Source organism: Chiloscyllium punctatum, chromosome 48, assembly GCF_047496795.1.
Source record: "Chiloscyllium punctatum isolate Juve2018m chromosome 48, sChiPun1.3, whole genome shotgun sequence".
NCBI classification, from domain to species: Eukaryota; Metazoa; Chordata; class Chondrichthyes; order Orectolobiformes; family Hemiscylliidae; genus Chiloscyllium; species Chiloscyllium punctatum.
The window spans coordinates 37,700,370-37,726,965 of record NC_092786.1 but is presented as its reverse complement, the minus strand read 5'-3'; the positions used below and the strand labels follow the sequence as shown (position 1 = coordinate 37,726,965).

The following is a 26,596-nucleotide window of genomic DNA, read 5'->3' as shown; positions in this document are numbered from 1 at the left end:
GCTATCGCCCATTGTTACAGCTAACCTGAAAATGCAACTCTTTTTTTAAAAAAGTTTGTGATTTACACATGAAAGAAGTGAAGCTATCATGGTATTCAAACAGATGAAAGACTCAACAGACAATCAAAGTATTTTTCAATGTAAAATTTCAGTTACATCACGCTGTAAATGTTTGCTATAAATTCTGTGTTTTAGGATTGAGTTCTCCACGATCACCTGATGGAGTGACACTCCAAAAGCTAGTGTGCTTCCAATTAAAACTGTTGGACTATAACCTGGTGTTGTGTGATTTTTAACTAATGTATGAGAGTTATTTGAGTAATCTTGTTACAAGCATCAAAATAAAAAAAATTCATCCCTTTTCACCCAGACACTCAAACCTTAATGAAGTCATTCCCTGTCTCAGTTGCTTGCTCAGATGGCACCACCAATCCGTTTCCTTTTGACAATTTTTTGTGCATTTATTCAATGCTGTTTTCTTAAAATAATGCATCTCCCCAAGATAACTTTTAAAACAAGCCATTAACTCTGATCACTTATCACTTAATATGGTTGACTCAACTCCTCTTCAAGAACCTTGATAAATATCTTCCTCTGACACAATTTGAAGAAATGTGGGTAATAATGATTGACTAACTCCTTCCTAAAGCTGTGCATATCAGAAAGAGGCACCTAACTTAGTTATTGTGGAATGTTATGGATTAGTTGTGACATTTACCTGCAAATAATCACCCTTTTATTCCAAATATGGGTTTTTTAAGCATAATTATTACAGTATAGGAAGCCATTCAGTCCATCTCATCTGCACCTTTTGAGCATTGCACTTTGTGCCATTTTTCTGCTTGTTTCCTGTAATCCTGTTTCAGTTACCACTGAATTTCCTTTTGAAAGCTTTCTGGATCTAACTGCTTGCTGTGTGAAATTTTCCTTTCTCATTTCATTTTTTTTTCTTTTGCCAATTACTTTAAATCTGCACCTTCTGGCTTTGATCATTTAGATCTTGGTCAGATCATCTGTTAGTCTACCGTGGAAAATGCACCTGAAGTCCACAGTCTATCTTCCTAACTGAAATTCCTCATCTTTAGAACCATTCTCTCAAATCTTTGAATTGCCTTCCCTTTGTTCTAAAAATGTGATGCCCAGAACAGGAGACAGTACTCAACTAAGGCAGAATGAGGGTCTTTTTAGATGTTGTAGTTGGAGATCAGACATTGCATTTCCTCGATTCTTCTCTTTTTCCCAATGGGAGCAATTATGTAAAGTTCCTGTAGCTTCATTTTACCCTAATTTAGGAAATGAAATGCCTCCTGCTTGCTATAGTCTTCATGAACGAAAAATCATCCTCCAACTAATCAGGGAAGCATGTCATGTCTTTAAGCATATTTGCCTTTGTACCAAATTTGGTTCTTTGGGTTTGAGAAGAAAGGTTCGGCAAATTGGGCTCCATTAGGCTTTGGAAAGATGAGGTGATCTTTGTGAACTACAAGATTCTGAGAGAATGTTGGGGATTTTCTTTTGTGGGTGTTGATTTAAAATAATTACTACAGTTGGGAAGAAAATTTTTAAAATTCATTTATTTTGGAAACTAATTTTAAAAATTGGCAAGTAAAAAGTAAATTCGCCAAAGGGTTTCCAAGTCAAATCACGACTAGATTGTTGTCATGTTATAATGTTTTACTGGATGCAGAATTGTTAACTCATTCATATTTCTATAAACATTGAGTGTTTATTCCACAGTTTGAAGGGAGATAATCCTTGCCAGAAAGCATTGTCCTAGGGAAACAAATGTGCACTTCATTTTTCTCTTCAAACCAGTAGTTCACGTATTGAAAGGTTCACCTCTTGTTATGTGATTCATGGATGAAGCATTTCTGGCATAATACATGCTTTGAATTTGGGTGCCGGATTGACTGTGGAAGATTTTCAGAAAATGAAGGAGGGAAGGGGGCAGTAGGTATTACTGCTTCCACCTCTGCCTGACCTTATTTAGATTGCTTAATTAGCCTGTCACATGGAACATCCCAAGAAAGGAATTGCCTCTTGATGTGGAAATAAATCCTGGACATTATTAATCTGTAGAAAGGTTCATGTTTGAGAGATGTTTTAGTGGAGGGGGTTGCCCTGAAATATCCAGGATCTGTAGTTCTCACTTCCTCCTGAAATGAGAGGTAAATTAAATGGCAAATGAAATAATTTGTACTAACTCTAAATTCATGAATTATTTGTAAAATCTAACCAGCTTTCATCACTCACCTTTTATGTTTTATTTTTGACGTACATATAAGCCATATCTGTAACAGCTCCCCCTCCTCTCGTGGATTTTTAAAATCTTGTCAGTAATGAGTGAGGTAATGTTCTGTGATATTCCTTTTATTGCTAGTTTTAACGTTTAACTCATGCAGATCAACAGGGAAACATTCACTTAAGTAGTCACTTACATTAAGATTTTTCTTTGTACTTTAATTTGTCAAAAGGTAAAGTGCGTTGTAGGTAATGTGACCTAAATTTGAGCTTGACTGTGGTGTTTGTCTTGCTTGGATAGCTTAGGAGACACTTATAAGCTTATTGATGTCCTGCTTAAAGCTACTTTGCTTTGTAAACATTTAACTATGGATAGCATCAATCATACAGTATACACTAAAACTGTCCTGATGGACAGTTAATAACTCAGATACAATGCTTCACAATACTGATGCTTTTTTTTTCAAATATGAAATGCAGTATTTTATACTGCAGTCCAATGGCTGGAGCTGTTGTATTTGGTTTTAACAATGAAGTGATCTCTGCTTTTTGCTAATTGTAGTGTTGTGAATTAAGGTTAAGTAGTAGAATTCTTGATGCCAGTCAACTGTATACAGAGGAACCTTGATCTTCCGAACAAGATGGGTGGGTGCTATTTCGTTTGGATAATCAATTTTAGTTTAAACAGGGGAAGCCATACTGATCTAACACTGTGTGCTCTGTTGGAGAATTTGTTTAAAGCTATAATTTTAATGAGTCTGCCGTTTAAACAAATTAATCTTTGCAGTATGCAAATTACAGGTTAAAATGAGCAGAACTAAACCCTTACCATGAAATCTAGTACTAAACAAGGTTCTGAACAGCTTCCACGATTGTAAGACCCCGTTTACAGTATCAGTTTCCGGGAACGCTGTCTCACCATGGAAAGGCGGAAGCCCTGCCTCATTTATGTTCTCTACCTTTTTAAAATGGCCTTGTAAAGTGCCAGGAATACTGTAAAACATTACTTTTGCAAAGGGCTGTGTAGCAACCTTTACCTAAAAAAAATCCAGTCACTGATGCTTGATTTGCTTGTTTCTTTTGTTTTTGCCAGCATTTTCACATTTGAGTACAGGTAAATCGAATCCACTTGCTATTTGATATGTTTTTGCGGGAGCTTGAAATCATCTCTGAATAATCTGACGTTTGGATAATTGAGGTTCCTCTGCAATCGGTCTCTAATTTTCAGTTTTAGATTATTTGTATTGTATTTTATTGTACTTCGGCCTTGGTATTTAGAGTGAACCAGCAGCAGTACTACTGAGTCAAGAATACCAGCTTGTAATATCAATTCTCATTCATTTGAATTTTTTTATTTTTCCTGGAATGTGGGCATCGCTTTAGGACAACATGTATTACCCATTGCTAATTCCTGTGGAGAATGTAATGGTGCATTTCCTTCTTGAATCGCAGTCCCTGAGGTCTACTGAAACTCATGGTGCTGATAGGAAGGAAGTTCTGAGATTTTTTACTTAACAATTTTATAGCTCCAAGCCAGAATGGTGTGTGACTTCGAGGGAACTTGCAGGTGATGTTTCCGTGCATCTGCTGCCCTTGTCCTTCTAAATAGAGCTTGTGGGTTTGAAGGATCCTTGGAGCTACTGCAGTGTATTTCATTAATGGTCCATGATGCTGCTGCCACGTAGGGAAAGGAGTGAATGTTGAAGGTGGTGGATGAGTACTGGTTAAACATAGTGCTTTGTCCTGGATGTTGTGGTTCTGAGTATTTGAAGTACATGCATTCAGGCAAGTGGAAAATATTCAACCAACTTCAGACTCATCTCATAGATGTGCAGGCTTTAGGAAGACAGGAATTATTCATCAGTGTATTCCTGGTGTCATGATATTGTAGCCACAGTATTTGCATGTGTAATCCTGTTCAGATTCTGGTCAATGGTAACCCTTTGGATGTTGCCACTGGGGCAATCAGCTTTGGTAATACCATTGAACATCAAAAGGTGATGGTTAGATTTCTCTCATTGGAGACAGTCATTGCTTGGCATTGGCTTCGTATGAATGTTACTTGCAACTTTTAAGCCGAAAACGGGCTATTGTCCAAATTTTGCATTTGGAAGTAGACTACTTCAGTATCTGAAGAGTCTTAATTGCTGGATATTGAGCAATGATTAACAAACATTGCATTTCTAATCTCCATGACGGAGAGATGAGATTGAGTCTTGTTTGTATGACTTTAGATTTTTCGTTTTGAAATGTTGCTGGTACTGGGGGAAAAGCCCCTAAATCAGTGCATAATTTCAGGTGTTACTTTCCATTATAATGCCACATGGGCATTTTGCAGTTTTATGTGAAATATTACTGGGATGACACTAGCATGTTAATTCTGTCATTGCATCAAATATTGTTCTACATTTTCAGAACAAATTGTGATGGTGTGCAAACTGAGGGAATATTCAAAGATAACTATGTTGATCGTGACAATATTGTGTCGCCTTTCATTGTAGCATAATATTCTAAGGCAATTTGCAAAAATATAATGAGACAAAAAAGGGAAGAGAAGAATTGGGAGCTATGACCAAACCTGTTCAAAGAAGTGTTTTAGCATGGAATCTTAAATGAGTTCAAGGAAATGGAGGGATTTTAGGGAAGGATTAGCAGAATATAGAACCACTACAACTGAAAGTCATCCATGATGGGAATAAGGCCAAGTGGAGTTCTGGGAGACTTTAGCATAGAGGAAGAACACTATCTTGAGGGAACCATTTCCAATATCAGGTGGGAAGTTAAGCCTCCAGTTGTTTAATTGGGCTAAGGGAGTAGCTGATGGGCTTCATCAATGAGTGGAGCTCAGATAGGTGATTGGAGGGAAACCTGAAGCTGTTGGTTCAGGGCTGGAGATGGGAAGGGTTTACCATAGTGCGAAAACTGAATGATGCCTTCAGAATACTGCTAGATATGTTCAAATGCTTTGTGCATATTGAAGATGGAAGGGACAGAGCACAGCAGATGGAACATGTAAAAGCTCAGGTCCTTGGTACTTTGCTGTTAGAGATGAAACCTCTGCACAGCATCCTCCAGGTAAGCCTCTGCGCTCAGTGAAATTCTTAAAATTAGCATACATAACAACACACAAGCAGACTTCCAGACATTTTCCAAAGAGCATGACAGCACATCCTGAAGCTTCCCAGAATTGGTCAGTTTCATCCCACTGTCAGGCAGTGGATTTATAGCGCAATCAAGCCATCAGGATAATTGTTTCTTTTTCAGTTTGGCCCTGGCGTAATGGGCAGTTTTGGCAGAAAAGAAAGATAGCTAGGCCATGCTTGAGATGGCCAAATGAGAGACATAAGCGCATGTTCAATTGAACAAACATTGCGGTAAATAGAGGGCCAATAGTTCAAGAATTGGAAGTTTGAAATTGTGATTGACTGACTCGGGATAGGATTTTGTGTACTTCTCAAGAGTGAGAAGCAAGGTGGGTAGGGAATTTGCGCTATAAATCCACTGCCTGACAGTGGGATGAAACTGACCAATTCTGGGAAGCTTCAGGATGTGCTGCCATGCTCTTTGGAACATGTCTGGAAGTCTGCTTGTGTGTTGTTATGTATGCTAATTTTAAGAATTTCACTGAGCGCAGAGGCTTACCTGGAGGATGCTGTGCAGAGGTTTCATCTCTAACAGCAAAGTACCAAGGACCTGAGCTTTTACATGTTCCATCCGCTGTGCTCTGTCCATCATCTTTGCTTACTCCAGAATTTCTCTGCCAGAAGATGGTACAGGGAATGTCATGATTGAATGCATTCTGAGGATTTGATCCCTCATCCTTTTGAGGTTGTGATGGAGTTTGGCCTGGGCTTAGATTGTCTGCCTCTTTTTTTTTTCTTGCTGTTCTGGAAACCTGAAGAAAATAGAATTTGGTCCAGCTAAGTTTCTGCATTAATCCAGTAGATGTATTGGTCATCACAAGACAGGACAAATCTTCACGGACTCTGGAGTTTCTGGCCTTTACATCATGGATTCTTGCCTAGGGTCCTTCCCTGACATCTGTGGCCTATAGTTTTGCTGAATGAGGAGCCTGATGTCAGGGGCACTTCCGTTAAGACTTTTCTCACTTACATTGATTGGTCTGTTGTGGGCAGCAAAGGATTGGGTGTCAGTCCAAAGGGTCAATAATCAGTGTAAATGAGCTTGTGTGCCTATGATGTGTGCTCCTGTGCCCTCCCTAGTAAACATATACATTCCTGCAGTTGGTACACCTTTCGGAGCATCAACTGTCCCTCTCAGTCCACTTTCCCATTCGATGCTGAGGTCTGTAATTCCCTTTCCTGTCTACAATTCAGCTGCACTTGTGTATGCCAGTTTGCAGTATAAACTAAATGGTCATTACTGTTTTTTTAAAGTGTGCAGTTCATCGCTCTCTTGCTGTGTTTCACCCAGGACCTTCTGTGGGCCATATAGCCCTGGACATATGCTGCCTATTACCAAGCAGGCTGCCTTGGACAAATGGGAGAGCCTCTTGCTGCCAACCCTGGAAAGCAGGACCCCCTGACATTCCTGGACGGCCTGCAGGAGAATCTGCAGAGGGGGATTTCTTTAAAAAAAAATGGTGCCAGTTTGTGTGGTTTTATCGGGCAGGGGTTTGAAGTAAGGGAATCCAATTAGGATGGCAAGTGAAAAGAGGGCATGCACAGCTGCAGAGCCAAACCTAAACCCAAACATGAGTGTCCATTGATACACCTGGGTTGCAGGGAGTGAATGTCTGTCTTGGCGTCCTTTTAAATATGTTCAATCTTAAATGTTGAAAGGAAACAGCTGGGCGTTGACCTCCTACCCACCTCTACTGGAAGATGTGTTGCATGGTTACGTATCCAGTTAGTTAACTGCCATGTAATTGTGAGAGAAGTGAGGATTGATGAGAGCAGAACAGTGGACGTGATCTATATGGACTTCAGTAAGGTGTTCGACAGGGGTCCTCATGGGAGACTGGTGAGCAAGGTTAGATCTCATGGAATACAGGGAGAACTAGCCATTTAGATACAGAACTGGCTCAAAGGTAGAAGACAAAGGGTGGTGGTGGAGGGTTGTTTTTCAGACTGGAGGCCTGTGACCAGTGAAGTACCACGAGGATCAGTGCTGGGTCCACTACTTTTCATTATTTATATCAATGATTTGGATGTGAGCAGAAGAGGTACAGTTAATAAGTTTGCAGATTACACCAAAACTGGAGGTGTAGTGGACAGCAAAGACGTTTACCTTATTACAACGGGATCTTGAACAGATGGGCCAGTGGGCTGAGAAGTGGCAGATGGAGTTTAATTTAGACAAATGTGAGGTGCTGCATTTTGGGAAAGCAAATCTTAGCAGGACTTCTACACTTAATGGTAAGTCTTAGGGAGTGTTGCTGAGCAAAGAGACCTTGGACTGCAGGTTCATAGCTCCTTGAATGTGGAGTCGCAGGTTGACAGGATAATGAAGAAGGTGTTTGGTATGCTTTCCTTTATTGGTCAGAGTATTGAGTACAGGAGTTGGGAGGTCATGTTGCGGCTGTACAGGACATTGGTTAGGCCACTTTTGGAATATTGCATGCAATTCTGGTCTCCTTCCTGTCAGAAGGGTGTTGTAAAACTTGAAAGGGTTCAGAAAAGATTTACGAAGATGTTGCCAGGGTTGGAGTGTTTGAACTATAGCGAGTGGTTGAATAGGCTGGGGCTGTTTTCCCTGGAGAGTTTGAGGCTGAGGGGTGTCCTTTCTAGAGGCTTTAAAAATCAGGAGGGGCATGAATAGGATAAATAGACAAAGTCTTTTCCCTGGGGTTGGGGGAATCCAAAATTAGAGGGCATAGATTTAGGGTGAGGGGAAAGAGACCTAAGGGACAGCTTTTTCATGCACAGAGTGGCACATGTATGGAATGGGCTGCCAGACTAAGCCGTGGAGGCTGGTACAATTGGAACATTTAAAAGGCAGCTAAATGGATATAGGATGGGTTTGGAGGGATATGGGCTGGGTGCTGGCAGGTGGGACTGTATTGGGTTGGGATATCTGGTTGGCATGGATGAGTTGGACCAAAGGGTCTGTTTCTGTGCTGTACATCTGACTCTAATGCCCTCTTTTGCTCTATTGAACTTCTGCAACAGATTTGAAGACCTTGCTGAATGCTGTTTATCCTGGGCAGATTCAGGAGGAAATGAGGCATTGGAACAATGCAAGGGTGGCATGGTGGCTCAGCAGTTAGCACTGCTGCCTCACAGTGCCAGGGAACCTGGTTCAATTCCAATCTCTGGTGATTGTCTGTGTGTGGAGTTTGCACATTGTTGTCTTGTCTGTGTGAGTTTCCTCCCACAATTCAATGATGTGTAGGTTAGGTGGAGCGGCCATGCTAAATTGCCCATCGTCTTAGACAATAGGTGCAGGAGTAGGCCATTCTGCCCTTCGAACCAGCATCATTCATTATGATCATGGCTGATCATCCTCAATTAGTATCCTGTTCCTGCCTTATCCCCATAACCCTTGATTCCACTATCCTTAAGAGCTCTATCCAACTCTTTCTTGAAAGTATCCAAAGACTTGACCTCCACAGCCTTCTGGGGCAGAGCATTCCATACACCCACTACTCTCTGGGTGAAGAAGTTTCTCCTCAACTCTGTTCTAAGTCACCTACCCCTTTTTTTTTTTAAAAAAACACGTCCTCTGATTCGGGACTCACCCATCAGTGGAAACATGCTTCCTGCCTCTAGAGTGTCCAATCCTTTAATAATCTTATACGTCTCAATCAGATCCCCCCTCAGCTTTCTAAATTCAAGCGTATACAAGCCCAGTCGCTCAATCTTACAGCGTAAGATAGTCCAGCCATTCCGGGAATTGACCTCGTGAACCTACACTGCATTCCCTCAATAGCCAGAATGTCTTTCCTCAAATTTGGAGACCAAGACTCTGAGGATGTACAATAGTAAGATGTTCCATTGCCAATTGTTATTCTTAATCTGGTTCTTAGCTTCAACAATTTGTTTTTGCTCTACATAATACATTATTAAGTCAACTTAGTTTTTACCCCCCAAATAAACATTTCCTACCCCGTGTCAAGTTCCTTGCATCTTTTAAAGGTTGCTTGCTTAATTTTTTCACATTGTTTGATGCCCTTTTTCAGAAAAGTGTATTTACAAGTAAAAGACAACTTTCATGTCCTCTGCTTATTCTGAAGCATTTTGCAGCCAATGATGTAGTTTTGAATGATAGTCTTATTTGTGATACCATATATCAAAATTTGCACCTTGTATTTATTTAGAAGAATTTAGAACCTGTTTAGAATGTGGAAGGAGTCCATTCAACCCATCGAATCCACACTGATCTGCTGAAGGACGTCTCACCTAGACCCAACTCCTACTGTAATCCCTATAACTGCACATTTTGCTGTGGCTAATCCACCTAGCTTACACATCCCTAAACATCTCAGACAATTTTAGTCTGCCGAACCTGCACATCTTTGGACTGTGGGAGGAAACTGGAGTAAATGTATTATACTGTTTATGCATTCAGATACCTGCTTCTCAGATAAAACTTGGCCAAGTTTAATTATCAAGTTAATGAGATAGTACAGTCCAAGTGGGATGGAGATTCTACTTTCAGTTGAGGTAAGTAGTCAGTCATCAAAAACATTCTTGGTAGAAAGCAAGTAGACAGTAAGTACACTTTCTCCTGTTTATGCATTCCCCAGAATGAAGTGTTCATTTTTATCCATCGTTTTTCTTGTTTCCACAAAAGTCTGAGGACAGTGTGGCTCTCAGCCAAATAAGAAAATAGTACCCCAACCTGAATTGCTGACATTGCTACGTCGGAAGAAATCAGCCAGAGTTTCCACTCTTGGTTTTTTTAAAATCCCCTGCAGCAACTGTACACTGGACTATCTGAGGATGTTAATCTTGAGTGATTTACAGCTGATTAATTATCACTACCTAGGCAGGATTCACAAGGTGTGGGTTACATCAAAATGTTTTAAGGTCTGTCAGTGTCAATAAAACTCTTTTGGGGACAATAAGTTGGTAGGGAAACCCACAAAACTGAAGGAGAAGGGATAATGAATATAGAGGTAAATTCTCCACTCTGCACGAATGAGCTGGTGTTGATATCCAAAAGATTGCAAAGTATTATTTACATAATCACTCTAGCCATTGTCCAGCAATGTAATTGCGTCAAGGGTGAGGAAATAATGATTCTGCTTTCTGCAGTATTTCACAAACGTTGTTTTAACTTCGGAAGACTAGCCTCCAGCTAAACTCCTGGAAATCACCTAGCAATGTAATCTTCTTGCTTTCTACCAAGAATGGTTTTTGATGACTGACTACTTACCTCAACTGAAAGTAGAATCTCCATTCCTCTTGGACTGTACTATCTCATTAACTTGATAATTAAACTTGGCCAAGTCTTATCTGAGAAGCAGGTATCTGAATTGCATTCTTTCAGGTCTTGGATCTTGTGCACAACCTGACAATTTGAATTGTCACCCTGTGAAAATGGCTGTGATCTGTCTGAAATCAACTCATCTGTTATCTCCTGTGTCAGCCTTGGCTTAATGTTTGGCACTATAGTTGAATACTGAGGGCACTGTCAAAATCCAACCTGAATGTTTTATATGTTGTAAGACTCTGATAGAAACCAGACAGGCCATGTTTTACCTGATTAAAAATAAAATTTCTCTCTCATCTTTAATAGCTTGGACTTCTACTGTGCATGCAGTACAAGAAACACTTTCCCAGCACATTTTCTTAGTTTGTAATGTTTTATTAAATTCGTTATAAAGGTAAGCAAGTACTGTGTAAAGATATAAGTTATGGTTATTTTGTACACACTTTTGCGCAAATTAAAGTTATTTTCTTCGCACAGTCAGTAAAGTTTCAACTTGATCTGCGCAAGTTACCCACACTATTTCTTATCTAGTAATACGTGCATTGAGTGTTTGTGGATGTAGAGAGAAGTATCTCATTTCTTATTGAAATCCTTGTATTAATTTTGATGCTGTATATCTCATCCAACATCTGCTCTTCTGGACCATGAGTAAATCCTGTAATGTGTAGTGATGTGAGCAAGTACCTCTCATGCAGCAGGGGTGTAAAATGTTGTTACGTATGGGAAACCTTAACTGATTGTAAATTGGATTAGCATTGGCTAGCTTTTTGGCTTTCATCTCTCAGGAAGATAATTGTGTTGTAGTAAGAGAATGTGACAAGGCATTTTCCTTAGTTAAGCAAGAGAGCGTCAGCGGTATTGAGCTCAGACAAAAGCTGATAGCAATTTACGTTCACTGTAAAATCAGATGCATTAAAACTGCTTAAAGTGTGAAAGCCATTTGGTTCTCAATTTAAATTTCTGCATGAAAATGAGGTGGAGGAGCCAGTGTTGGACTGGGGTGGATAAAGTTAAAAATCAGGAGCAAGTGAGGACTGCACATGCTGGAAATCAGTCAAAATGTGTGGCACTGGAAAAGCACAACTCGTTGGGCAGTATTCCAGTAACAAGAGAATCTACCTGATGAAGGAGCAGTGCTTCCAAATAAATCTGTTGGACAATAACCTGGTTTTGTGGTTTTTAACTTTTGGATAAAAATGGAGGTGAATATGATTTCACCTCTTGTAAATAAATTGAAGGTTGATTTTGTTAAATTACCCATAATATTTGGTAACTTGTTCCTGACGAGAGATATTTTAGTTTATGCTGCAGATACTGGGAATGACTTGTTATTCCTGTCTTGAATAAATCTGTCATTTTGATCACCATTTTCTTGGATTTGCCAATAAGCAACTCTCTTGTGTATTGCATCAACTGGTACTTTAGGAGTTTCAAGGCAGGAAGTTTTTTCCCCCACTAGTTCCTTCCCTCTCTGTGTATCTCTATTTGGATTACAGTTTCGCAGCTGACAAGCATGTTGCCCTAAGTCTCCTCTGTTCATGTGTGAAGTCTGTGAATGTCAGTAAGCTGTTGTACCACTGAGGCATAACGTATGTTTCCACCAGTGGTCCTGCATGATGGTCAGGAATTAAAACGTTGGTTCCTTTTTTTTGACCAACCAAGGAGAGATGGGGCCAGTTTTGATGCCCTGTATTAATGTTTTATCAACCAACACCAATCTTTGGTTAGTGGGGTGTGGCAATTTGCTGAATAGACTGTGAACCGATGGGGAAGCTAACTCTCTGAAACTTTTTATTTTTGTTCACATCGAATTTCATGCAGTGCAGATGGTCTCCTAGTAATTGTGTGCGCGGTGGGATAGGCTTTTTAATTTCCAGTGGTAAATAGTGTGCATCGTTTACACAGAAGCGAGATTGATCTCATGACTGTTATGGGACCCTCTGTGGACTGGTTGGTTATTAATTGATTGCGATCTGTATTTTTACACATTTGGGTTTTGAGTTTCTTTCATCTTTAAAGATTTCTATTGATCTACAATCATGTCTTTGTTTAAGACATGCAAACTTGAATTTAATCCATTTTTACATATTGATGAGGTACAGATTTCGAGGTGTGCAGTATTTGAGCTGTAATGTTTTTTTCTGCTTGTTAGTGACACTGGTGTAAGTTGCATGGTGAGGCTCAGAATGATCACATCCTGAAGGAAGTTTTATATCTGCAAATGTGCAATCGTGCAAGGGTTTGGCATCCCTTTCAGCTCCTGCTGTGAGAAATGACTCCTCATCAGGTTCTTTTCAATTACTGTTGGCAAAAACACCTGAGATTGGGACAATTACATTGAAAAGGTCAACCTCCTATCAATAGAGCTCATTCTGTTAATCAAATGAGCACATTTGTGCAGAATTCAGAAAACATCAGTCAAAAGTTTTAGTTGCATATTTTCTTGCATCTAATTAGTTTAAAAATGACACTCCTGATCTGTATCTGTAGGAGTGATGTTCTACATGGTAACCACATTTATGCATAACCATATTTCTGCTAACTAATTCATTGATCTTTTCTGGCTTGAAAGTAGATTCACGGCTTATTTTTGATGTAAATAAAATTTCACCAGATGGAAATGTAGCCCAATTTTGATTCTGTCTATAAATGAGTAATAAAAACAAATTTAAGCTATCATTCCTATAAAAGGAGAAAACATAGCTGGTGCATACAGGACCTCCGTTTGGAATTTCCATTTTCTTAAACGGGAATTCAAGTAGAAATGCCAGAATGCTTCAACTTCCCATTAAAAAATTAAACAATATTTTAATGAGATACCAGGTCTTTGGCAGGCCAGATTTAACTGGATATTTTAAGAATTCCCCTAAAATATCCCCTGAACTTTCTAAATTCTATCCCATAGGTCCACATTACCTTTCTCCTTTCTCCTTTGAGAACCATTCACTAGTTTGTAATCATCAGTGTATATAAACAGTTTTGTAGATAGTTGGTCTGGGAATCTAACTACGTACCTGGATTTAAAGGTTGTAGTGAACAATGGCAAACTGTTTGTTCTACTTCGAAAAGTAAGTTGTGGAATTTGTCTCTATGTAATGAAAAAAATTTATAAATGTTGTTTTGGATAATTCTAAAAGTTAATATTTGGTGATCATTATTTACTGTAAGTTGTTGAACCTATTCAGTACTCATTTTGTAAAGTTGTGGGACATGATTGCAGTTTCTATTGAATTCTGAGTTCTTCGTTTTGGAGTTCCCTCCATGAAAAAGGAAGTAACTTTACAAATGTCTAACCATTAGCAATCTCCCTTGAATTTTCAGGTATGTCACCATTTGAGGTTCAGCCAACCCATACAGTGGTCAATGAAGGTGAAGTAGCAAGGTTTATCTGCAAAATATATGCAAATCCTCCACCAATCATCACCTGGGAATTCAACCGTACAGCACTACCACTTGCTACTGACAGGTAATATCCATAGCTTTACACAATCATATGCAAAGAGTGATCGGGACGTAATGCTGTCATCATTCACTAGATGTAGTTTGATTTCTTTTTCAGCAAAAATGTTACCTGTGTTAAAATTTATTGGCTTTGAATTTATGGGTGATAACAGAAAAGCAGTCAGTATTTGCTGACACGATGTAAAACTGAAAGGTGAGCATCTAGAAGTTGTTGTCCATGATGCTGTGCACCTTGGTGTACTGTTTCAGTCTTGCAGCTCAGAACCCATGAATTGAGATGAATTTCAATTTTCAAAGTATTATTCTTGATGTTAAATATCATTGAAAATATTGACCCTTATTGAATGAGGTACAATTGTATTTTTCACGCAGTGGGTAGTACCCCTACAGAACAAACTGCCAGAGGAAGTGGTAGAGGCAAGTACAATTACAACATGGAAAAGTCATTTGGATAGGAAGTCATTTGGATATATGGATAGGAAAGGTATGGGCAAATGCAGGCAAATGGTACTAGTTCAGTTTCGGCAACTGATTCAGTTTCATGAGGCAATTCAGACATTTGAAATATTTTTTAAAATTTGAGATATTGGATAGACTGCAGTTAAAAGTTGACAAGGCACCAGGACCAGATGAGGTGTATTTAAGGATCTCAGAAGGGAGAATGTGGAAATTGTGGATGCACTGATCATAATTTTTTCAAACCTCTTTAAACTTGGAGTGGTGCCAGAGTACTGAAAAATTGCAAATGATAAATCCTATTTGAAAGAAATGTCTGACCCCGGCAACTACAGCCAAGTCAGTTGAAGTTCGAGGAAGTTTTTAAGAGATGATAATTTGGTATAGTTTAATAGTCACATGAGCAAATGGAGTTTTAATTGAGAGAGGTTGACAGTGACTTGTTGAGCGCAAATCATGTTTGAGTTGCTTGGATTTCTTTTGAAGTGTTGAGGGCACTACTGATGTGTTGCACTTGGACTCCAAAAGGTTTTTGGTAAAGTGCCAGGCAACAGACTTCTGAGCAATGTTGGAATTCGTGTAATAGAAAGGGCACCAAACAACATGGTTACAACATTCACAATGTTCGGAAACAGACTTAGTTAATGGGGTCTTCCAGACTAGAAGATGACGTACAATAAAGTTCCCCAGAGATTGCAGTGGTGCTCTTCCTGATGTATTTTAATGGCCGAGAATTGGGTTAGCAGCACAGTTTCAATTCATATGGTAGATAGGATAGTGAAGAAGGTGTTTGGTATGCTTTCCTTTATTGGTCAGAGTATTGAGTACAGGAGTCGGGAGGTCATGTTGCGGCTGTACAGGACATTGGTTAGGCCACTGTTGGAATATTGCATGCAATTCTGGTCTCCTTCCTATCGGAAAGATGTTGTGAAACTTGAAAGGGTTCAGAAAAGATTTACAAGGATGTTGCCAGGGTTGGAGGATTTGAGCTATAGGAAGAGGCTGAACAGGCTGGAGCTGTTTTCCCTGGAGTGTCAGAGCCTGAGGGTGATCTTAGAGACTTACAAAATTATGAAGAGCATGGATACGATAACTTGACAAAGTCTTTTCCCTGGAGTCGGGGAGTCCAGAACTAGTGGGCGGCACGGGGGCACAGTGGATAGCACTGCTGCCTCTCAGCACCAGAGACTTGGGTTCAATTCCCACCTCAGGTGACTGCCTGTGTGGAGTTTACACATTCTCCCCGTGTCTGCGTGGGTTACCTCCAGGTGCTCCAGTTTCCTCCCACAGTCCAAAAATGTGCAGGTTAGGTGAATTGGCCATGCTAAATTGCCCGTAGTGTTAGGTGAGGGGGTAAATGTAAGGGAATTGGTCTGGTTGAGTTGCGCTTTGTCAGGTCGGTGTGGACTTGTTGGGCCGAAGGGCCTGTTTCCACACTGTAAGTAATCTAATTCTAATCTAATCTAATCTAGAGGGCATAGGTTTAGGGTGAGAGGGGAAAGATATAAAAGAGACCTACAGGGCAACTTTTTCACACAGGGTGGTACATGTATGGAATGAGCTGCCAGAGGAAGTGGTGGAATCTGGTACAATTGCAACATTAAAAAGGCATTTGGATGGGTATATGAATAGGAAGGGTTTGGAGGGACGTAGGCTGAGTGCTGGCAGGTGGGACTAGATTGGGTTGGGATATCTGGTTGGCATGAAAGGGTTGAACCGAAGGGTCTGTTTCCATGCTGTACATCTCTATGACTCTGACTCTATATGAAACTTGCAAGTATTGTGAGCCATGTTGTCACTGTAGCCTACTTTATTTTGCTAGAAATGCACACAATTCAAGTACTTGAGTGTTTTAAAAGGGTATCGGTTTTTTTTTCAGAATAACTGCTCTTCCAACTGGGGTTCTTCAAATCTATGGTGTTGAAGGGCGGCATGCTGGACACTACCGTTGTATTGCAACCAATGTCGCGAATAGGCGAAGGAGCATGGAAGCCATTTTAACTGTTATTCCAGGTACACAATGAGCGGTTTCTCCTACTGAACAATGTCCAATAAGTGATATACTTATGCTTTGTTCAGCTTCACAGCTGAAGATGTGCATAATCATCACATTTGATCTAAAGTGAGCACATATATACTAATGTGGCAGGGAAATGATGTAAGAGATGAGAATGCAAGTTTCATTTGATGTGAGTGTGAGTAAAGTGCTGGTGGCTGAACTAATCAGGCAATTCTTAACTCTCTCTTGTTGTAGTCATATGTTTTTGTTTGTTTATAGGGAATGGTTCTCAACTGGTTTAAATTTGGTAGTGTCCGTTCCTCTGGGTCTGAAGGCCTGTATTTAAATTCCACCTGCTCCAGGGGTGTTTCATAAAATGTCTGAACAAGTTGATTTTTGTTTTAAATCCAGAAAGGTAGTGTCCCTTCCTCTGGGTCAGATTCTTGTCCAGCTTGCCACAAATTGTTGTAATCCTACCTGCTCAGCTAGGTTTGTAAGAAAGGTTGGGCGGTTTAGTAATATTGCTGTATGCCATTTGCAAACCAAAGTGGCAGATAACCAGGAGATGTCATACAAGTAGCAGTGATACCTAAAAATATGACTCTATTCAGTCATTGTATCAAGATACTTGGTTAGGATTAAGAGGAGTAAATTGTATGATTAAAATGATGTTGGTTTCATTGTTGGCAAGGAATCTTCTTGTGTTGTCCTTTTTCAAATGTAACAAACTTTGCAAGTAGTGATCAAATGGCCAAGAAGGCTGTCCTAATTAGATTCCAAATTAATTTGAAACTTGAAATGTTGCATGCAGTTAACTTTATAACTAGAAGAAATTTATAGTTAACAGCTTCCTTACCAAACTTAGTTGGTTTAGTTATGCTAGTTTGTTTTTAACTGAGGTTCCATATTTATTTGAAACAAATGATGTCATTTTATTAATCTTATGTAATGAAATTTAGTTTCCTTTTTTACAAAAGAATTTCATCTTTTGTTTCCTGTCTAGTTGTTCTGGAGACTCTTACCCTTGGAACAGTAGCTTTCCCAGAGGGTTCTGAGAGGTAGTTTCTAATTCGCTTAAAAAGCCTAGGATTCCTTCACTAAATGACAACCTCATTTTCAATAAAATTGTTGTAGAAATGTAGGATGAGAGCAAGAGAAGGTCATTTCATTCTTCAAATCTACCCTTCAAAATATCATAACAAATTCTAGTTACCTTCTCACCATTTATTGGGGAGCTTTGTTTTCTAATATTCATTGATTTGCAGGGTAGTGCTGTTTAAAACACAAGCTCTATTAATACGCTTAACTGCAACAACTGATTAATGTTTAAGTGAAAATTTTCTTTAATCCAAAATATGTGCATCCACTCATGATATGTTTAAAACCTAGCTGAGCCACTACTATATTACTTTATTTTGTTAATATTATTCCTGTACATTAAATTATACTTTTTTCATTCTTGATTATTTTTGCTCGTCAGTTGAACTTTTTTTGTGTTCTACACTAATTATAATGGAGGGCCATTATAACACCGATGTTGGGGTCCAAAACTCAAACTGGGTTACTGTTAGACTGTGTAAATAAGAAACTAATTATCCTATCCTAACTTGTTAAATGAAGAATTATCTTTGAACTGAGACCGTCTGCATCATGAATGAAGTCATGCTATCTTGAAGCATGTTGTAATAGCTTTCAATTAGCGATTATTTGTGCTGATAATTTGTTTTCCATTAGTAGCTTGGCAGCCAAAAACTTTGCAGAAACCAGTGATTGTAGCGGGTCCCCAGAATCTCACTGTACCTGTGCATCACACTGCCATGCTGGAATGCGTAGCCATTGGTTCACCGAAGCCTCTTGTTTCTTGGAGTCGTTTAGGTGAGTTCCACACTTCTTTTGATTCCTCTTACTATTCGGGCATTGCAAAGCAATAGTTGGACAAAATAGACAATTTAAAATACCGCAACTTTCTTGTTTATCAAAATAACTTAGTATTGTTCTAAGCATTAAAGAAAAATGAAATTGTTATCATTTAATAATGCCAAGAATTTTCTGAAGAAATATATTAACATTTATCCCGTTTTTAACAGCTTGAGTTAATCTGTCCGATGTTGACCTGGTTTTAGTGATTTGATATAAATATCTTTTTCCAAACAGATCACCGATCTATTGATGTCTTCAACACTCGGGTTCTGGGGAATGGGAATTTGATGATATCTGATGTGAAAGTGGAGCATGCTGGAATATATGTGTGTCGGGCCACCACACCAGGCACACGCAATTACACTGTCGCCACAGCAATGCTTACTGTGTTGGGTAAGCTAACCAGTACTGTTTGGCTCCTTGGAGCCAGCAACTTCAGTAACAGAAGTTGTGGTCAGGGACATTGACCATATTCTCATGTCTGTGATTCCTGTATGTGCAGTATCTTCAGGTGCAAGTATCTTAATGAAGCAATGTTTCAAGTTGTTGTTAATTTATGTGTCAGTGTTAGCTGCTTGAAGTTTGTAAATAAAATCAAATTATGAAGATATTGTATAGCATTCAACATATTTTTCAGAAATAATCCAAGTATTTAATATACAGTGACACTTTTTGGAAATGCTGACATCATTACTAAATCCTTTCACTTGTCATTCTTATACTTACTGGCCTCATTGGCTCCTAGTGAAGTGCCTCGTGATATAAAAAGTTTTATTGTCGTTTTGAAGTTGTGCAATGGCCTTGCCCCCTTCCTGACTCAAATCTACAACCCTTGGATATATTTGTGTTACTGTACTTCTGGCCTTCTTGATATCTCCATTATTGCCTTGCTTTCCACGCTTTCAGCTGCTAAAACCCTAAGTACTTAGAATTCCCTCACTAAATCTTACTTCCTGTCTCACTGCTTCATCTTTGACATAGCATTTTGGTCCTCTATTACAATATATCCTTGTGTACTATATTGATTATTATTAGCAATCCAGTAAATCTTGGGCTTTTACTTTATTGGAATTGCTATATAAAAACATTAGTAGTGGAGGTAGAAGTTGATGAACGCAGCAGTATCCAAGTATACCATGAGAATGGGGTGTTCAGTTGATCTCTTTCAGTGTCCTTTTGAGGAAGGAATAATGGCCGAGAAAGGTGCACTGAGTCACTTTGGCATCTTGGATTTTTTATTTCAAAAATATGCCTTTATGTATACACATTGTCATGGATACAGTTCAGTTCTGTACAGTTGCATATCAAGTAAATGAATAGATCATTGGACTTTGACTCTATCCAAAAACCATAGACATCTCTTACACATAAATATTTGTAAATGTTAGTACTTTGATGCGCTGGGAGGTCCAATAACTGAACTGACTGCCATTAGCTTCAGCAAGAAGACCTTTAGACAGTGGTCTTCCCCACTGTGCCTTGGTGGCGGCTGCCCCAAGTTTGTGTGTCTCTCTCAGCACGTACTTCTGGACCTTAGAATGTGACCTTCTGCACCACTCACTCGGGATCAACTTCTTGTTCTTGAAAACCAACAAGATTTGGGTAGACCAAAGAGCATCTTTCACAGGGTTGATGGTCCTCGTTGCACAGTTGATGTTTATTTTGGTGTGCATTCCTGGGAACAGGTTATAGAGCAGAGTTCTATGTCACGGAGCTACTCGGGACGAACCTTGACACAAACCACTACATCTCCCTCCAGTCATATTGTTCAAAGGCACATAGTAGCATCTACTAGGAAATGGTCTCTTCAATCAGAGCACGAGTTTCCAACTGAATTTTGTGTGGCGAAAAATAGAGACTGACTGTCTGCTTGAGCACTTGCTCTCTCACTCACCTTAGTGACACTGCTGCAATTGTGTGCTCCAGTTGACAACCTGGTGTTGCCAACCTAACTGACACACAGCTGAGATTGTGTTTACGCTAATTTATGTAGAGTAAAACTTTTAAGGTAATGAGTCAAAAGAATACAATAAGATACTAAGCATTCTGTAAGAAATATGTGAGTAATAGAACAATGGCTAATTCATTATACTCACATAGCTTGGTTGTTGTGAAAGGTTTAGTTGGTAATCAAAGTAGTTTTCTCAAAAATAAAAACAGAAGTACGTATTTTAAACCGACGCAATGATTTTTCTCTTGCATTGAACACTGGTCTTCTGATTTATGGATTCCTTTTTATCCCCTGTTTCTCAGCTTGTATATCTGATTTACAACATGTAAACAGACGTTTGGGCCTTTTTTTTTGACTTATGACTATTGTCAATATGAAGAGTTCTTAGTGCTGCAAGTTGACATGTTTACCTAAATTTAGGAGAATAGCATCTGTGCTTGCAGATTTAGTTACAGCTCATCAGACACACAATAAAGCTGACCTGCACATAGGTCAGGGCTGGCGCACTTTAGACCAAAGACAATCTCTGTTACATTAATATAAGATTTTCATTATTTGCACCAGCCATCCTGTGGCCACTGCATTGTATAGCTAACAATTGCCTAATTAAAGCCAGTTCTTGTGGTGGACCGCACTCATTAGGAACTGGACTGAGCACCAAAGCACTTAATACTGTTGCAGTGGCAGACAGGAGAAGTCTGTTCCTCATGGCTGGTCTTGTTTACACTCCCAAGGCAAAGAACATTGAAAGAATCTTGGTGCTTTGAATTTATAATAAGGTGACAGTCATTTGTTTTAATTAAATTGTTTTAAGAGGACCAGAGAAGTTAGTGTTTGTGTATATAAACGTTGTTGCGAAGCTATCCACTGTCTTGTAGCAGCTCATCCATCATGATGCACAAAATCAGTCATGTAATGCAGAGTTACTATTTGCATTGACCTATCCCACCAAATGCAAAGTTGATTCAAACGAATTGAAACAGTATATTGCCTTCAGTTTCTTGTAATATAATTTTTCATTATCTATGACCAGAGAAGTTCTTTCACGATAGGATGTTGGATTTCCACTGAAGGTGTGCTTGACTTTGCCACTGAGATTGCACTCCATGCTATGAATTTTTCTTTTTTTGTGGGGTTTCCTTGTTATTTAAGTTTAGTTCTTTTATGAGGTAAGAGGCATGACACTTGTAAAGATTGCGAAATAAGCATAAAACCTAACTAGGTATTTTTCAATGTTCCAATCTAGCCCCACCTTCCTTTGTGGAGTGGCCTGAAAGCCTGACACGGCCACGTGCTGGCACAGCCAGGTTTGTGTGTCAGGCAGAAGGTATTCCTACACCTAAAATTAGCTGGCTGAAGAATGGACAAAGGATTCACTCCAATGGCCGCATCAAAGTCCAGTATAGCAGGTACTTGGTTCTGTTTTGAAAGTTTCTTATTTGTAGAAATAAGCATGAAAAGTTGCAAATATTTTCTAAAGTATGTTTAATTTTGATTTATGGTGTTAAGTGCAGTTTTTATTTTGTCCATTCTATTTCTGTCTAAATTCAGTAGGTAGTGACTTTTACTTGCATGGTAAAATAAATTGATTTTTTAGGTGGTCATGCCTTATGGGTCTGTGCAGTATTAATTCTTAAATAAGCAAGAAAAAAAATCATAATTTTTCAGTGATTACGCTTTTCATGCAGTCAGAGAGGCCAAAGATGTACAGGTTAGGTGGATTGGTGATGTGAAATTGCCCTGTAGTGTGTAGGCTAGGTAGATTATCCATGGGGAATGTAGGGTTATGGGAATGGGATGGGATGCTCTTTGGAAGGCCAGTGTAGTTATCTAGATCAAATGGCCTCTTTGCATTGTAGAGAATTCAGATTCTATGTTTAAAGATACATTTTCAAATTTGTTTAGCTTATATGAGTAACTTGTTATTTTTAAAATTGATTTCAAGGTGACTTTATACAACTGTACACAGGGCATAACATTTCAGATTTAAACTTGGTGATGCTGGTTGGTTAATAGACTGCATAGTGTATACAGAACCATGGATATTGGGAAGAGTTGGAGGGGAATGGAGCTCCATTTTATAGGTTTTCTGTTGCAAGATCATTTAAAAATCACAACACCGCCAGGTTATAATCCAACAGGTTTATTTGGAAGCACTAGCTTTCGCAGTGCTGCTCCCTCAACAGGTGGTTGCGGACAATAAGATCGTAAAACACAGAATTTATAGCAAAAGCTTACAGTGTGATGCAACTGAAATTGTAGATTGAAAAAGACCTGGATTGTTAAAGTCTCTCATCTTTTAGAATGACCTTGTTGGTTTCAGTTGTTTCATATGTAAATCGCAAAACATTTTTAAAAGTTACATTCTCAAGTGAACTTTAATATTTGATGTCATCTTGGCCCAGATAATGCATTTAAGGTGTGAGCTTCCCTGTGTGAGACTGTATGTCTGTGCCATAATGGGAATTTTAGATTGATTCCAATCTAAAAAACAGATTTACAGAATCTTACATGGATTCATGCAGTTTTTGAGCAAAGTAAATTGTAATTCTGCAAGTACACAAAAGTTTGTAGGGTGAATTTGTATGTGTGCATGTGGCAGGGTTATGTGACGGGGTGACACCATGCAAGTGTCTGAGAGAGTGTATCTATGTGTGAGAGTGTAAAGGGATATAAGTGTGTGTCTGTGTGTGTGTCTGTGTGTGTGTCTGTGTGTGTGTCTGTGTGTGTGTCTGTGTGTGTGTCTGTGTGTGTGTCTGTGTGTGTGTCTGTGTGTGTGTCTGTGTGTGTGTCTGTGGTGCAATGGGGTCACCTGTATTGTGATATGAACCCAAGGTCCTGGTTGAGGCCATCCCCATGAGTACCGAACTTGGCTTCAGCCTCTGCTTGGCCACTTTTCGTTGTTACCTGTCCTGAAGTATGCCTTGGAGGACGGTCACCCGAAGGTCCGAGATTGAATGTCCCAGACCACGGAAGTCTTCTCCTCTGACTGGGAGGGAACACTCCTGTCTGTTGATGGTGTGGTGTCCATTCATCCATTGGTGAGACCAGAGGCTATGGCAATGTACATTGCCTATGACATGGGCAACATTGGCTGAGTCCCATGAGTACCTGCCACTTATATGGTGAGAGGTGTCCCCATACGTAATAGTGGTATCCATGTTAACATTCTGACACGTCTTGCAGCGCCTACTGTGACAAGGTTGTATGGTGTTGTCCTGAAAGCCGGGCAGTTTGCTATGGACAACGATCTGTTTGAGGTTTGATGGTTGTTTAAAATTCGAGAAGAGGTGGTGTGGGAAAGGTCTTGGTGAGGTGCTTATCCTCATTGATAATGTGTTGCAAAGAACATTGCATAGTTTTTCGGCTCCTGGGAAGTTCTGGACAACCATTACGGTTTCTCGCTGTTGCATGTCTGAACTGGCGATTGATGAGTTGAGTATGAGTGGGGTATGATTTTTAACTCTGTACACCCCAGTCCCACACCAGCATCTTCAAATCAGGATCATTTACAGCCTTTTATTGCATTTGTTGTATTGACATGTTAAAAGTGTCTTTATTGTCTTGTAGAGCATGGAATTTAAACTTTGAGAGTAATGGAAACTACTGCACAATGCTAAAGGGCAATATGCCGTTGATTCAGTTTTAAGTATTAATATTGGTTTCTGTAAGGGCTATCCAAACTTGTCTGGCTAGCATAGTAGTTGCAATTGTCGACAGGCCTAAAACATTATATGTAGACACTTTTTTATGTCAGGTTGCTGTACTGCTGTACAGGACTCTATTACCTGTAGATCATTGCTACAACAAGAAGTGTGCAATTATCCTTTTTGAGCCTTTGTTTATGCTGCATGAAGTCTGTCCAAACTAATGAAAAGTTGTGGTTGACTGTGTGAATACCTGTAATAGATGACTTTAGTCTTGGAGGTTTTGTGGCTCCTTCCTGCATTGGAATTGTCCTAGATTAACTTTGGAATTATTCCTTTATAGAAATAAAATCTAAGTAGATTCAAAGCATTTTCTCACAAATTGTTCACTTTGTTAGTTTTTCAGTTTATTAAATGTACAAAGTATTGTCTCCTTTTAAGTTTTACATTTACCAATGAAACAGTTATTCTATTAAAGAACTGCACTTATTTATTGATTTGATAGTTTTTTGCTTAAATTGAAGTAATTAGTTAAATTTTTTTGTTGAAGCAAACTGGTGATAAACCAGATCATTCCTGAAGATGATGCAATTTACCAGTGTGTGGCTGAAAATCAACAAGGATCTGTTCTTTCAGTGGCTAGGCTGATTGTGATTATGTCTGAGGACAGGCCTAGTGCACCTAGAAATATCCAGGCTGAAACTGTGTCCAGTTCAGGGATTCTTCTGTCTTGGGAAAGACCCATGTACAATTCGGATAAAGTAATTGCGTACTCTGTCCATTACATGAAAGCTGAAGGTGAGTCCTGAATTTTATTCTTGCAATTCAAGCTTGTGCTGCTGAAGTATATTTTCTTTCATCAGTCAGATAGCTAGAATTGTTCATTTTAAAGCAGCCTTCTGGGCAGTAAAGCAATCTTTAATGCAGTCAACCTACAAGGTGCATCTTTGCTAGAACTTTTAAAGGAGCAGCTGTTTAAATGTAAATTAAGTAGCTTGTTTTAAAGCTAATCTGCAAGTATCATTTTTTTTTGTTGTGTGGGTTTGGACATTCTCCATTCCCAATGTCTAATTGGAATGTGAGAAGTTGACCATCTGTTGTTAATATTCTGTTGTTGGGCAGAGGTCACAAAGACAGAATAGCCTCTCTAATGAAATGGGAATAGCAGCCTTCTCTGTACAAATAATGTGATCTGTTGAGATGATTAAAATTTGGGTAGTAGGTTTACCTTCTCAAGGGAAAGGTGTTTATTATGAGTTCATAGAACGGAGTATAGAAATGTGTGAAGGTATAATTAAAGTGTGTGATGAAGTGTGTACAAGCAGTACCATTAGTTTTCTGAAGGTATTAACGTGTTGGCTGTGGAGTGCAGCTTGCAGTCGAATGGTTGCTTTGTATTCCATTATAGTTATTTCATTAAGCCCCAGCATGAGTTCTCCTGGAGTATTCAGCAGGGTAACAAGACTCTTTAATTTTCCTTCGAGGATTTCGTTTTCTAGGTCAGAAATCAGAACTTTTGAAATACATTATTAGCTGGTAATTACTACTAGTGTATGGGCCTCTTAGGTTTTGCACATTAAGCGGCGATCAAGCTTATTCATGAATGTGGGAAAATGTAATTGGGAATAATTTTGCTTTTGGCTGGGATTTAAAATGCAGTGTTTTGTTGAAGGAGAAAAGCACTGGTAAAGTTCATGATGGGAAGATCGACTTTTTAACATGAATTATGTGACTGTTATCACAGTGGATATGGAACAAAAATTCATTTGTCCTGAAATGATATTGAAAGTCAAAAATGTTTGTCATTTTAGGCAATGTTCAGATATTTTGTTACTTTTCCATCACCTCTCTGCCTTCTAAAGAAATGCAGCCATAATCCCAAGCTTACATATTGAGAGAGGATTTTCTTTCCCCAGGTTTAAATAATGAAGAATATCAGGTGGTTATTGGGAATGACACAACTCGTCATATTATTGATGATTTAGAACCAGCCAGCAATTACACGTTTTATATTGTGGCATACATGCCCATGGGAGCTAGTCGAATGTCGGAGCATGTTATTCAGCACACGTTGGAAGACGGTAGGAAAAGTGATTTTGAGATGTGGCATGTAGACATTGGCTTTGATACAGAAATTATGTAATGCAATAAGTATTTCATACACATTCCTACTTGTGGAACAGTTGTACCCCTAGTTTGTTTCTCCACTAGGTTACTTGAAGAGTTTATTTCAATGCAGGATTCCTTAAGTTTTACAACACTTGGAAAGTGGCTAACCACCTTTTCTGTTATAAATTTGAAAAATGTTTACTTTTTTGCAACTGCAGTTATATTAAATGAATCACCTGATATCGTTAAATGTTGGAGAATTGGTGTTGTGGATGGTTTTTTTTTGTTTTAGGTAAATTACCAGCTTTCTGCAAGCATGTATCTTACCTTCTTCCACTTCAGATGACACATCTGTTGCATGCAATTCCTATTTATTTTTTCCAACCACAGTCAAAAAGTATGCAAGCTATTTTC

General features: G+C 39.0%; 1 protein-coding gene across 4 annotated transcripts in view; it reads left to right on the top strand.

The window, feature by feature from the left end:
* prtga (protogenin homolog a (Gallus gallus)) overlaps positions 1-26,596 on the top strand; it is a 118,502-nt gene that overhangs the window by 37,247 nt on the left and 54,659 nt on the right. For 3 of the 4 annotated variants that reach the window (XM_072564980.1, XM_072564979.1, XM_072564982.1), the window contains 7 exons: positions 13,960-14,104; positions 16,436-16,569; positions 18,290-18,430; positions 18,710-18,868; positions 21,673-21,835; positions 24,624-24,871; positions 25,990-26,154. In XM_072564980.1, the coding sequence (XP_072421081.1) occupies positions 13,960-14,104; positions 16,436-16,569; positions 18,290-18,430; positions 18,710-18,868; positions 21,673-21,835; positions 24,624-24,871; positions 25,990-26,154 (1,155 nt within the window). The remainder of the gene's footprint in view (positions 1-13,959; positions 14,105-16,435; positions 16,570-18,289; positions 18,431-18,709; positions 18,869-21,672; positions 21,836-24,623; positions 24,872-25,989; positions 26,155-26,596) is intronic. The other variant, XM_072564981.1, reaches the window with a different exon arrangement.